The sequence below is a fragment of the Trichechus manatus genome, unplaced genomic scaffold (assembly GCF_000243295.1).
Source record: "Trichechus manatus latirostris isolate Lorelei unplaced genomic scaffold, TriManLat1.0 scaffold00011, whole genome shotgun sequence".
Lineage (NCBI taxonomy): Eukaryota > Metazoa > Chordata > Mammalia > Sirenia > Trichechidae > Trichechus > Trichechus manatus.
Window position 1 is genome coordinate 8,435,899 of NW_004443947.1, and position 14,855 is coordinate 8,450,753.

General features: G+C 52.8%; 1 protein-coding gene across 1 annotated transcript in view; it reads right to left on the reverse strand.

Annotated features, from left to right (window-relative positions):
* The window catches only part of FGF18 (fibroblast growth factor 18), a 19,236-nt gene extending 4,743 nt beyond the window's left edge, over window positions 1-14,493 (reverse strand). Inside the window, exons 1-2 of the mRNA XM_004371312.2 lie at window positions 14,235-14,493; window positions 1,448-1,554 (exon numbers count right to left, since the gene is read on the reverse strand). Of these exons, the coding sequence (XP_004371369.2) occupies window positions 1,448-1,554; window positions 14,235-14,493 (366 nt within the window). The remainder of the gene's footprint in view (window positions 1-1,447; window positions 1,555-14,234) is intronic.
* Between the last annotated feature and the right edge of the window lie 362 nt (window positions 14,494-14,855).

Sequence of the window (14,855 nt, forward strand, 5' to 3'; positions counted from 1 at the left end):
GCCCCCACGCCGGCCGGCTGGCCTCGGGGCTTTGCAGAGTGAATCACTAATTAAAACCACTCCTCGGCATCGAGAAGACGCGCTCTTCGGATTACTATTATTTTGCTCTTTGGGACGCTTAAGAGATTGTGGGCAGTGCAGCTGGAATGTTTTCCTTCCAAATAGGGCTCCGAATCCCGCCTAGCTCTAGCGTGAGACTTGGGACAAGTGCCCGGGACACTGCCAAGCCTCAGCTTTCACATCTGTGAAACAGGGGAAGATAATGGTAGCGACTTCATGGGATTCTCTGTGAGCATTTTTGCTCAGAGCCTGGCAGAAAGTAGGTGCTCAATTAAGGGAGGCAGTAGTTACCGTTATTATTAACTGATAATAATAATACGACAAAACCGTGGCTCAGGTCCCTGGCATGTTACACTCTCCTCAGCGCCCTGCGCATAAAGGAGAGGAGGCAGAGAGAGGGGTAGGAAGTGGCCATTCAGAAAAATCAAAAACATTGCTTGTTTACAAGACTGTGGTCACCTCCTTCCCCAAAGGCGGTGTAGTAAAGGACTGATAATCATCCAGGGCCTTGCCCTCAAGCAGGAGAAGCTCTCCTCCCTTGCAGTCTGGGGTTACCCTCTACCCCGACTCCACCTGCCCAGACAGAGCCCCCTCCCCACATTATGCAAGCCCAGACAGAGCCCCCTCCCCACATTATGCAAGATGGCTATGGAGGTGCGTAGGGTCCCTGCAGAGAGAAGGGTGGACACAGAGCATGACTCCACCATAGAGCTGCTGCCAGTGTTACCCTCCATGTGAACACCCAAAGGAAGTAAGTGTGTGAACATCACAAACAAGCACACCCAGAAATAAGACGGGGGGCACAGAGACACAGCACCAGTAGAGGCTCAGAGCCTCCAGCATGTAGGTCCATCTCGACACCCTGCCCTAATTCGTTACACGCAGCTCTCTTGCCCATTGCAAAGTAATAAAATCTTCCTGAAATGCTAGAACCGTGAGGCCTGGTGAGCCGACAAAAGTCCACGTTCCGTAGGCAGCTGCTGCAAAGCACTATAAACCTCTGGCGATTGTTAAAACAATTGCTGCAGCCACCACCCTTGGCCTTCCAGTTCCTTGTTCCCAGACATCAGGTACACTCAGCTGGGGAGCCCCAGGACACCCCGAAGTTTCTCCCACTACCGAAGCTCCACTTCCACCTTGAGAGATCTGGGCCCTGCAGTTACCCCAAACTCACAGCCATGGAAACTTGGCCTGGCAGGCTGGTGTGCCGGGCAAAGAAGGGGGTGAAAAGAAGAGATTACAATGGGAATCACACACATACACACATACACACACTCGCAGGGCCTGTTTTCCATTTGGGGCTGACAGGGTCTTGGACACACATCCCAGCTCCCCAGAGCTGCCAGGGGGACCCCCAAGTTCCCGGGAATTCAGGGCCATCACTCACCTTCCCCACGAGCTTGCCTTTCCGGTTCATACACAGGTAGAATTCCGTCTCCTTGCCCTTGATCCGGACTTGACTACCGAAGGTGTCTGTCTCCACTAGGAGCTGGGCTTCGAAAGGCAGAAGGAGAACAAGACACATTTTTTACCAGGGGCAATGGCTTGGCCTAAAGACTCAGGAACTCATGGTCCCTGACCCTGTCCCTTGTCCCCCATCCCCCAAAATAAGGCATGGGGAGGCCTTTCACAGGTCCCATCGGAGACGGAAGCCATCCCTCACGTGTTCCCCAGTCCCAGCCTCTCTTGGCTCCACCTGGGACCCTGGTCATTCCCTTGTGGCTAAAAACAGGTGTACCTGTCTTCTCATCGCCATCACCCACCTCCCACAACCCCTCTCCACCATTCCCCAAAGCAGGACCGGCAGCCATACAAATAACCGCATTCCCCAAAGCCAGACAGACAGTCATACAAATAACCCTATGCCCCAAAGCAGAACCAACAGTCATACAAATAACCCCACTTCCCAAAGCTGGACAGAGATCCATACAAATAACCTCATTCTCCAAAGCCAGATAGACAACCATACAAATAACATTTCTCAAAGCAGGACCAACTGTCATACAAATAACCGCAGAGAAGCTGCGGTCTCAAGACTAAGACAGACAGGTGTATGCGAGCATGCACACACGCACACACACACACTTACATACACCCTGTCTTTGAGGACATCGAGTTACTTCCTCCAGAGTTAGGTCAGAGGCGAACTCCTGGAAGCCCTGAGAGTGCCCCCTGGCACCTCTGCCCTGGCCACCTGAAGTGGGGAAGGCACATGGAGGGGAGGTGTGAGCCCCCAGGATATATTCAGGATATCCCACTTCCCTCAATCAAGCCCACCAAGACTGAGAGGTGACTAACTCCCAGGAGCCCAGAAGTCCCAATCAGAACTGAATATCCCCTGGTCTAGGAGAGGGAGACCCCATGCTAGGCCACCCCCTCAGGACGGGGTTGTCCAGAGATGACCCCCCACAGCTCTGACTAAACAAGGACAACAAGTTGCTAAACGGTCATCATCCACTGACTAGGTATGCTATGTCCAGATCCTTCTCTGTCCCTCTGCCAGTCCACATTTTCTCCCCATTAGGGTGCTGTGTGATTTTGGGCAAGAGATGCACCCTCTCTGAGCTCACTCTCCTCTCTGGTCTTGAACCCCTATGCCTGGTCTTCCCCTCCCCAGCCTCCACTGCTGCTTTCTTTGCCTCTGCACCCCACCCCCATTCTCACACTCCCTTCCTGCATCTGCCCCTCCCTCACCCACAAAATTTTAATTTCAGTGACAAGGGGCTTACTTCTCCATAACAAAAATCACAGCCCCAAATTCCTGAGTACAGTATCCTTGGAGCCACAAAGAGTGTACCTCAGTGCCCCTAAAATACACTAGGTATGATTTTAATAAATTTTTTTAAAAATATATACCTTAGTGCCCTGCTGTGAAAATTAAAACCATCTGGAACTAGAGATTTCCAATAATTAATCTAGCCCTCCTTTGACACTACTACTAATTAAAATATGATACCCACCTTTCCATGAAAAAAATAAGAATTTACATAAAATTTAAAGATCTAACAAGAATTTAGTAATTCTAGAAACAAGGGGAGGCACATTCTTCCCTCCACCTTCCCCCCATCTCTAGTAAACACTGAGTCAGGAGTATTAACCAACGCCAAGATGAGGGGGGTGATACAAGCCCTCGATCCTCCCTGTTCCCCTTTAATTCAAACTCCCTATAATTTCCCTGGTTAGCTTGGTCCCAGGAACACAGGGCCAAACATCACAGCAGCTCTGGGACTTGCTTCTCCATCTCCTCCCTTAGCTCAGGCCTCACACATGATAGGGACTGGGTGGGTCATGAGGGTCTCCAGCTCCTAGGACCTTCTACTGATGAAGGCAGCATGTATAAGGGAAAAGGGGAAAGCACTGGAATGCACAGATCTAGACATGAATTCCTGACTCCACCTGCCAACTGTATGACGTGGGACCTCAGTTTCTTCGTCTGTAAAATGAGGATATTGTTGTTAGTTGCTGTCGAGTCAGTTCTGACTCATGGCAACCCCATGTGTGCAGAGTAGAACAGCACCATGAGGTCTGCAAGGCTGTGACCTTTCAAAAGCAGATCACCAGGCCTGTCTTCTAAGGCGCCTCTGCATGGGTTCAAACCACAACCTTTTGGCTAGTGGTCAAGCGCTTAACTCTTCGCGCCACATCATCTCTAATCTTTAACAGTTATTGTGAGGCTTATTCAAAATGATGCCATAAAGAGCCTAGCTCCCTGTTCTCAGAGGTTGAGCAGAGGAAACTCAGCAACTTGTTTAAGTTCCCTAATAACTATATAACAGTTTTCCTGATGATTAAAAAAAAAACATAGTGGAAAAATCAGATGTGTGGCAAAGGGTGGAGATGGAGCAGAACTTGTTTCCCCAAGTCTTGCCCTCTGATCTGAACTTCCCAGGTATCCTCCAGGGTCACAGCCATCCCCACAGCCGCGAGGTACATCAGAAAGCAGTTCGGGTTGGGACTCACGGGCTCAGATTCCACTTCTGGCATTGCCATCCCAGGCTGTGTGACCCTGAGCAAGCCACATCCCCCTCTGAGCCTCAGTTTCCTCATCTGTGCATGAGGGAGGGGATTTTACCCTCTTCTGGTTCTCTCCGGCAGTGGGGAGTCGAGTTTGGGGGCTCGGCAGGGATGGGCGACTGTAAGGAAAGTGGTGAAGCCACAGGGCTGGGGCCCACGTGAGTCCAAGGGGAGACTCTGCTCTGTTCGCCTCTCCCCCAGCACGTGCCTGAGCTCTGTCCTCAGAACAGCTTCTACTACCCATCAGCCTGGCACCTGTGTGAGCCCACTGAAGCCACACATCCCCACAAGATTGGGTATCCTTGTCCCCATTTTACAGAGTAGGAAACTGAGGTTCCATGAGGCAACCTAGCAAGAGGGGCTGATGTCAGGTCAGCTTGCCTCTTTATGCTTGGGGCCTGGGCTCCAGGGGCCCAGGGCTCTGGGGAGATGGGCCCCAAAACCCACTCCCCACCACGCATCAGCCAGATCCACCACAGGAGGCTCTGCCCTTGCCTGAGCAGGCCAAATGGGCCTGAGGCCAGGGCTTGACTGCCCCCCCACCTGCTGCCCCCACCCAGCATGGGGAGGGTCTGCGCCAGGCCACATCACCAGGGGAGCCAGAATTCTGTTCTCCCACCGACCGCAGCATGCAACGGAGTGACCTAGACTCCACTTGGCGCATGACATCATGAAGAGGGATCTGGGCCAGAATTATGTAAAGTCTTTGGGGAGTAATAGCAGCAGCAGTTCTCAGCAAGTAAGCAAGAGAGTGAGCGAATGAGAGAGAAGGAGAGAGAGAGAGACACCACCCATGCTAGGTTTGCCACCAGAGCCTGCCTGATCCCTGCTCTCATGTCCCCAAGCCCCCAAGATGCCACTCTCGGGAACTAGAAGCCTCATCTAGCTCAGTTCCATGCATGGAGCCTGCACCAGGTCAGGCGGGAGGGGTTTCTGACATTGTCTAATTCAATTCCTCATCAGACTCCTTCCGCACCTGGCGGGCCACCATCACCTCAAGCCTGCACAGCTCAACAGCCTGCCCCTGCTGCTACCCTTCCCCACCCCGCCCCAAACTGGCTATCCTCTACACATCGGCCAGAGGGATCCTTTAAAAATATAAATTTAATTATGTCTCTTTCCTGCTAAAAGCCTTCTGGTGATCCGCAACCCACTTAGAAGAAAATCCAAACTCTTTACTGGGGACCATGAGAGGCAAATGTTCAGGCCTCTATTGACTGTCCCCACTGCTCCCCCTCTTTCACAGCCCTCCAGATACACAAGCCTCCTCCTCTAACATACCAAGCATACTCCTGCCTCAGGGCCTTTGCACTTGCTTTTCCCTCTGCCAGGAGATTGCTTTACCCAGAGCCTCCCATAGTGAGTTCTGACTCAAACGTCACCTGCTCAGAGAGGCCTTCCCTGGCCTTACTGTCTAACGTCAGCACCACTCTCCCCAACCCAGCTTTTCCCCACCCCCTGCTCTATTTTCCTCAGAGCTCTTCTCTGCAATTATTTTATCCATTACCTTTCTTATCCATGAGGGCAGGGACTTATCTGTCTTGTTCACCACTTGGATTTCCAGCTCCTAACACATAGCCAGGTGCCCAGGTAGTGCAAATGGTTAAGTGCTCAATGGCTAGCTGAAAGGCTGGTGGTTTAAATCCACCCAGAGACACCTCAGAAGATAGGCCTAGCGATCTGCTTCTGAAAGGTCACAGCCTTGAAATCCCTATGGAGCAGTTCTACTCTGTACACATGGGGTCACCATGAGTCGGAATCGACTCAACAGCAACCAATAACAATAGCAGCAGCAGCAACACACCCCCGGCTCATAGTAAATGATCAATAAATAAATTTCATTAAATGAATAAACAACCTTGTGAGGTAGGTATGACTAACATCACTTACAAGTTAAAGAAAATGAGATTCAGAGAGGTGAAGGGATCTGCTCAAGGTCACACAGCTAGTAAGGGCAGGATAGGAGTTTGAATCCTGGTCTCTGATTCCATAGTCAGCGTTCTTCCCCACTCCTTTTTCTCCATGCCAGAGCAATCTCTGGCCTGCACTACTCAAGATACTAGAACCCGGAGCTCCCACCCACCCCATCCCCAGTCTCAGTGTTACTATGACATATTCTGACTTGCTGTGTGACCAAGAGAAAAACCCCGTCCCTCTCTGGACCAGGACCAGGTGACCTCTAAGGCCTCTTTTGCTTCTGTCCCTCTGAGAAATATCGGTAACTCACATTTATTTAAAGCTTACCATGTGCTGGTACATTATGTGCTAGCTACATTATGTGCATTATTTCACTTCATCCTCAATCCTGTGAGGTTAGAACTGTTATTATTGGAGCCCTGGGGGTGTAGTGGTAAGTGGTTAAGAGTTTGGCTGCTAAACAAAAAGGTCGGCAGTTCAAATCCACCAGCCACTCCTTGGAAACCCTATGGGGACAGTTCTACTCTGGGTCACTGTTCTAGCTACATTATGTACATTATTTCATTTCATCCTCATGACAACCCTATGAGGTCAGAACTATTATTATTACCTCCATTTTACAGATAAGAAAACTGAGTCCCAAGGTCACACTGTGATGGAGCTAAGATGCAAACCTGGGCAGGCTGGCCCAGAATTCTCGGTCTTAGCCTGTCTATCCCACCACCCACTTCTCTTCCACCCTAGTCCCTTCCCAGGAGGAGTGAGTAAGTGAGTGAACACCAAATGGAGGCAGGTGAGGCCTTCTCTTTGTACTCGATTTCTTGGAGCAGAGGCCGATGGGTAGAGAAACACCTGCAGGGCCAAAGGTTGGGGCCCATCCCTCCCCAGCTCCACTCCCAAATGACCTTGAGACAGGAGGCGGCCCCTAGGACCACCCTGAGGAAGGTGCCTTGGAACCAATATTGGAAGATGGGGGGAGCCCTGAGGAGCACCAAGACTGGGTCAGACCACAGTTAGAGTGGCAAGGAAGGGTTTCAGATCTGGGCGAGGGAAGAAAAGGCTGCATGAACCAGAAGGGGCTAGTGCAAAAGCGGGAGCTCCACACCCCACAGAAGTCTCCCTAGGGCCCAGCACATAGCAGGAGCCCAGCAGACCAGGGAGGGGTGGGACAGATGGAGCTCAAAGGCACCCACTCCTTCTCCCACAACCAGAGTGGAAAGCAGGAAAGGAAAAAAGAGAGAGTGGAAGGAAAAGGAGCTGGAAAGGAAGCTCTCTTTCTTTTTTCCCTGTTTCTCTTCAATGCCTGGATTAACAATGATAACTAAAAAATAACAGCTAATACTTATCTGAGCACTTAGCCAGCACTGGGCCAAGGTCTAAACATGGATTATTTCATTTGGTCCTCACAGCAATCCTAGGAAGTAGGAACTATTACCCTCATTTTACAGATGAAGAAACTGAGACTGAGCAGTGAAGTTACTTGCCCAGAGTCACATAGCTAGCAAGTGGTGGGACCAGGATTTGAACACAGGTAGAGGAACTCCAGCTGTTCTGAGACAGACAGATACAGAGAGTCCGACAGAGGCAGCTGGGCAGGGTGGACAGACACCCTGCAAACAGGCAATGGCAGAGGAAAGAGAAGTGACGTTGATTGGTTGACTCCAGTGTGATCCCCTGGCTGGGCTTCCCAGGACGTGATCCGGACCCTCACTTTTAAGATCACTGGTTGGAGGGGTGAGAAAGGCACAGAGCGGTAGCCAGAGAGCCAGAGAGAGGCACAGTACAAAGAGAGTAGTGACAGAGTCGCAGGAGGCAGGACCCAGAGAACAAAGCTGGAGAATGGGGTTTATTTTCCCCACGCGTCAGGGTAAGTCATCCCCAGACCTGTGAGAGAAGTGGGGAGCTAGAAGCCAGGGAGAGCTGAGAGAGTCGGCCCCCCACGTGGGCCCTGCCCAGGTGGCCAGCAGCTGGCCGCTGCAATTCCAGCACTGACAGTGCTGCTGGCGGCTCTCCAAGCATCATCCTGCAGCAAGGAGACGTCCTTGCTAGAAAGGAGCTTGGAGGTCACGCCAAATCAGTACTCCCTTCCTCCCCTCTGAAGGTGGGCCAGGTCAGGAAAGGGAGAGAGAAGTGGGGGCTAGGGGAGAAGGAATCCTTTCTGAAGATCTTTCCCCATCACTGTTACACACATATACACACAGAGAGAGAAACACACAGACATACACACTCACATACACACACACTCACACACACACACACAAAGACACACATACACTCACAGAGACATAGACATGCACTCACACACATATACAGACACACTCACTCACACACACACACATCCTCTCTCTCACACACACACAGGTCTTTTCTCTAAAAGTGCCCACAGTTCCCCTTCTCCTAAAGTCCCTGAGGAGGTTTGCAGGCCACATGAGCTCACCGGAAAGGAAGAGGAAAAAATCAATAGGATTGATCAAGAGCTATATTTAATCCTCGCTGTAGCTCTGGTGTAGCCATTTCAGCTGTGGGGTCAGTGAGGCATGGGTGGCCACTCCTCACCAGGGACAGGAGTTCTGGGCCATGAGCTCAGAGGGCGGGGGGCTCAGACTAAGGTATCAATGCCCCTTCCCAGCTGAGAGAGCTGCTAGGGGAAGCTGGGTCTGTTTCTCCCTCTATCCCCACTGCATAGTGCAAGGTCAGCTCTCATAGATGATGGACAAACCAACAGACAGACAGACAGACAGACAGAAAGACAGGTGGATGGGTAGTTGGATGGAAAGAAGAGAGAGAGGAAGGGAGGAAAAGAGGGAGGGAGGGAGAGAGGTAGGAAGGGACGGAAGGATTGATTTGCTAAGTACCTACTGTGTGCTGAGCTCTGTGCAGGCACCTCCCCAAGCATGAAGAGAAGCCCCTTGCCATGATGTCGCCAGGGGAGTGATCCATATCCACATCCCCAGATGCACACAGGAAGCACCAGGCACCCACTTGCTCAAGCAGATATTGAGCACCTGCCATGTGGTCAGCTCCAGGCACTGGGGATGCAATAGTGAACAAAACAGACAAATCTGACCCTCGAAGAGTTTGTGTTTATTACAGCAGGACAGAAAGACAGTGAAAAGCTAAATGCATAGCATAATGCCAGATGGTGAGAAGTGCGAGGAAGAAAAATATATCAATGAGGGGCAGAGATAGGGACTCTCTGATAAGGGGACAATCGAACAGAAGCCTGGGTGAAGTGGGGAAGCAGCTGTGGGGGTGTCTAATGAGAATATTCTCAGGCTGGGGTAACAGCCAATGCAAAGGCCCTTAGCCAGGAGCCTGACTGATGTGGCCATGGTGGCCAGGGCACAGCAAGCAAAGACAAGAGCCTGAGGTTGGAGCAGCAATGAGGAGCCAGGCTGCACCAGGCCTTGCAGCTGATTCAAGGACTTGGATTAGGTGAGATAAGAGCCTCTCAGCAGAGGAGTGACATGGTCTCACATTTTGGAGCATGGACTATGGGGGCTCACACTTAGAGCAGGGGTTTCTGCTTCCTCAGCCCTGGGGACCTTACTCCTTGCTGGAACTCAGCCCTCCAGCAGATTAGAGTACCAGGGTGGGGGAAACGGGGACAAGAGGACTCCCTCCCACCCTTGCCTCCAGCTCATCCCCTTCCTGTGTGATCCATACAAGTCAGCCCCTGATTATGCTTGGAGATGCCCCCACAATCATTTTATTCATTCATCCAGTGACCTTTAGGGGTGCCTGGTCTCTGCCAGGCCTTGAGCCGAACATGGGGACACAGCAGAAAGCAGGGCAGGTTCATTGCTTCCCAGGATTCAAATTCTCAGAGGGGGGCCAGACACATCAACATAGGCTTCCACCCCCGCAGGGTCCTCGCTGGAACAAGGGCATGCATGGGAGCTCAGTGTATGTCCCCCAGCCGGGGGGCTCAGGAAGGCTGCTTGGTGGAGCTGAGCCCAAGCAAAGGCAGGCTGACACTGGCGGACACCAGGCCTGAGCTGAAGGAAGCCTGCAGAGTACCAACAACACACACGCATCCCTCCCTGCCCCACCCATTAAAGATGAGGAAACTGAGGTCCAGGGAGGGAAGGGGACGGGCTCAAGATCACCGAGCAAGCTAGTGGCCCAGGCTCTTCCCACTCAAACTCAGCCCCTAGGAAGGAGCAAGAGGCCTAGACTGAGAGTGCCCAGAGGGCTGGGCCAGCTATGTCTGACTCACCATTGTATCCCATGCTCAGTAATTAGTCCTTGAATGAGTGACTGCAAGATTGGACCATACCCAACAAGAAGGTCCAAAGACCCTTCCTCATCTGGCTTGGGACGGCAGCCCGATCATGGTCAGCCAGACCCTGCAGCCTGGAATCAGGTTGCAGGACCCTCTTTTTATCTGTATGACATGCCAGGGTCCCCCAGTGGGAAGAGGCAGCACCCGTTCTTCTCCAGGGTCCCTTCTGGAACCTAAGAAGGGAGACTCAACCTGAGCCCATGGCCGTACCCTCTTTCCCCCAACCCCCTCACAGAAATGAGTATAGGTAGTTACTATTAAAATTCTTGCTTTAATGATAATATCATCTTAGGGCATAAGATACTATCTCATTTCAATTAACTCATTTTATAGAAGAGGAAACAGTATTGGAAGGCTAACTCACAGATCCACAGTCACCCAGCTAGTAAGTGTTGGAGCTGAGATTCAAACCCCACCAGCCTCGAGTCTACATGCTCAACTCCTCCCACTACTGCCTCCCTGCCTGGCACAGCACCTCCCCTGGCCTGCGCAGTCCTGGAAGGCTGGACTCTGGCAAAACATTTTTTTAAGTAATTTTTGTCTCAAGTAGAGACAAGTGAAATCAGAAGAAACATTCAATCATAAGGCTTTAAAAACAGAGTTGCCCTCAGCCCCACCCCCAATGTGGGGACCCCTGATACTTCCTAGGTCTGGGCTCAGCTGCCCGAGGCTCTCCCTCTGCCCATCCCCATCTGGGGCTCCGCCTCCAGTCACCCAGCAGCCATCCTTCCTGCAGCCAAGAGGAGCAGATGCCTCCATATCCTGGGCTTAGGTGCATCAACCTGGGGGCAGGTGACATAGGGCCTTCTGATGCCCACTTGTCAGACGAAGAAACTGAGCCCACAGCCAGAGACACCTGCCCCAGGCTCTGCAGGCTGTTCAGGGGCAGAGCTACAAGTGTGACTCAGGTGTCCTTGGTTTAGTGCTCTTTCTTCCAGGTGGCAACTGCCTGAAGGACAGGGGTGACTGGACAGAGGGCAGGAAGGAGAGGGGCTGATGTAATCCCAGGTGGGCAGGGTGGCCCTGCCTCCCCCCAGGTATACCACCACCAAAGCCTCCAGTTCTCTGGCTGCTGTCCTCTCCCCCAGAGACCAGCCCCAAGCTAAGACAGCCCTCTCTTCCTGGAGCAGCCCACCCTTGAGGCTCCCACAGTGCTCTGGGGGCCACGAGGAGACCCTCTTGCAGAACACCAAGGCATAGAAGCCCCAGCCGCATCCATGTAGATTTCACTGAAGGACTGCCCATTGATGCAAAGCACCCAGACAAAGGTGGACCTCCACCTGAAGCCCTTCGAGGCTGAGTCTAGCGCCTCCTATAGACTTGGGGTATTTATAAGAATCTGAGATTCCAGATGTTCATGGGGAGTCCAGATCCCAGGCATTTATAGGGATCTTGTTTATACTGGGTGTTTGCTGAAATTCTGAGATATGGCACGTTATAAAATTATATGATTCTAACTAAGTATGTATTAAATTGGTTGCATGATTCTGTTAGCTGGACTGAACCAGAGAAGGAGGGAGCGAGTTCCTGGACCATCCTGGGCACCCTGGCCCGAGCTGGGACAGGACTGCCACTGCCCCTCCCCCACAGGCAGGGAAGATCCCCTAATGCAGATCGACAGAACAGCCCCATCCTCCTGGCCCAACCCAGCCACATAAATCACCCTCCCAATAATATTTGTATTGATTATCTAGATTGGAAGCCTCAATTGGCTCCATTGTCTCACTTCCTCTCCCAGGGCTCACAGATGGGGTCCCTGCGCCTCATCTGCGTTTCTAATTCAACATTTAAATGGAGCAGCACCAGCCAGCAAGGCCCCACCCCACGCTGCCCTGGGTATTGGGGGGTTGGTGGGAGTGTATAAAAATATTCCCTGAGAGAGGGTTACTAAATCATGGAGTTTGTGGTACTGGAAAAGAAGCCATGATTGGCCAACCCCTCAACATGCCAAGTGTGATCCCTGGGTACCACCTGCGAGCTTGCTGGAAATGCCAGAGCTCAGGCCCCGCTCCAGACCTGCAGAATCTGGAATCTGCATTTTCACAAGATCCTTTGATGACTCACCTGCAAGTTAACAGTTACACGAGGCACAGCTCTAGACCAACCCTCAAATTTTACCGAAGGGAAACTGAGGCCCAGAGCAGGCAAAGGGCTTGCCCGAGGTCACAGGGAGCTCTGCAGAGGAAGGGAGAGGGCATGGGCTTGCTAGAGCGGAGCCTGCATCACTGGCTCCTCATCCTCCGCACTCCTGCCTCTTGTCTCAGGGCATGGACAGATGGTTCAGACCAGAGTCTGACCCCCCTGTACTCTCCCAGCCTGGAGGGGCCAGTGAGAGCTCCGGGCTCCCCAGGAGGGCACCTCCCGCCTGCCCGGCCAGCCAGCTGCCCCTTCTCTGGCAGCAACTGGACAGCAGATCCCAGGGAAAACTGCCACCTGGGTCTGCCCAGCACAGCCGGGTGTTAGGGGAGGGGGACACAGAGCCACAGGAGGCCCAGAGAGGTGACCAGCAGAGGGCCTGGGAGAGATGGGGAGGAGGGGAGGGACTGTGCTCAGAGGGAGGGGGACAGGGAGAAGGACAGAGATGGTGCAGAGGGGGGCACAGAGAGATGGACAAAAACAAAGAGAGGGGAGAGAGGGAGAACCAGGAAGGAGGGGAGAAGGACTCAGACTGAGAGGCCCTGATAAAAGCAGCAATAGCCAGGAAGAGAGAATACAGAGAGCGTGGAAGGGAGGCAGTAAGTAGTGAGCGAGGCAAGGAGAAGGGAGGGAGGCAGCTGGCTTGGAGATGCCGGAGCCCGAGCCACTGCCTGCGTGGCCCAGCCCTGCCCGGCTGGCCTGGCCCAGCCCACCCCCAGTGGCGATGCAGCTGCCACACTTGGGCCCTACCATGAGGTCAATCCTGCCCCGGGGCTGAGGGAAAATAAATGGTGTCCAAGATAAAAGGTCCAAGAAATTATTTGTCTTGTTGTCATGTCCCAATTGCAGTGGGCAGGAGCCGGCGGGCAGCGGGGGCACCGCTGCAAAGGAGCCCAGACTGGCAGGCTCAGCCGCCACCCACAGGACCCATAGTCACAGCTCCCCAAACCTAAGCCTGAGAGCCAGGGATGGGGCAGGGGGCAGGGGGTACTTCCCAGTGAGAGTCGAGAGTCAGGGACCAGGGGGCCTCACAGCAGCCTCTACTTCTCCTTCCCAGCAACTTTAAATAAATAACCTGGATGATGAGAATGTGCTCCGTGTCTGCCAGATACCCACAAGTTCTGAAGGGCGAGGTCACGTCTGGTTCGCTCACTGCTGAGGGTCTTTGTGGGCTGGGGGCTTGGGGAGTGAGGGCAGTCAGGGTGCCTCACTGCTCCCAGACCGCTCTGAGGAGGCAGCAAGAGGATGATGGCTCCAAACACCCCAGAGTGGGGGCTAGGCAGTTCCAGGGTCAAGGGCAGGTTCAGGGGGCCATGTCCCAAGGTTTTGCGAATGCCTGTGGCTCACAGGTGCACAAACTCGAGCTCATAGCACACACATACACATGCACACACACGCACACACACGCACACACGCACATACACCACCAGGCCAGATTCCACCAGCATCAGCAGCAGCATCCAAAAAGCATTACCCAGAGGTTCTCCCTCGGAGTGTCTGAACCTGGGGCATGAGGAACAGCCACCTGCTTTAGGCAATCCCCAGGCAGCAACAGCTCTGACACCCATGATGACTGCCATTTATGGGGTGTTCACCAGCAGCAAAGCAATTTTTGTTCACGTCCTCAGTTAATACTCCTGACAAGGCTCTCAAAAATGCACTATTGCTTTCCCACCTTACAGATAAGGAAACTAAGGCCCGGATAGGCTGAGTGACAGGTCTCAAGTCACACAGCCAGGACATGGCAAAGTTAAGATTTCAACCTGAGTCCTTCAAGGCCTTAAACAGTGTGTGTTTGTAGGCAAAGGGGATTGGCACATACCATACTTGTCCCCGTCCTCGCCGCGGGCACTGATCCTGCGGCCCAGGACCTGGATGTGTTTCCCACTGGTCCGGCTGTACAGCTGGTACAGCCGCAGCTGCTTACGGCTCACATCGTCCCGAGCCCGCGTCTGGTTCTCCACGTGGATGCGGAAGTCCACGTTCTCCTCGGCCACCAGCACCTGGGCAGGGAAAAGGAGATGGTGAGCCACGCGGGAGCTCCTGGGTTGCCTCGACACAGGAGCCAGCAACGTTCCCATCAAAGAGCAAGGCTCTGGGCCAGGTCCACTGCACACACACACCCTCATTCCACAGATAGGGCAACTGAAACTCAGAGAGAAGTAAGTTGCCCAATGTGGCCCAGCCAAGAAGTGGCAAAGCTAAGAATCAGCCCCGAGTTAAAGCAAGCAGGTTGAAGGTAAGGTTTCTGGAGTGACCTTGGGCACACAGTTTGTTCTGCCTCAGATTCCTTCTCTGTAAACTTGCGGGTGGCAGGGGGGACAATGTCCCCAACCTGATTACATAAACTGAGCAAACAGGGGAAGGGGGAAGTGTCAAAAACGATATGGAGATGGGAGATTGATGGGGCACATATAATTGTTCTTTGGGTTCATATCAGAAA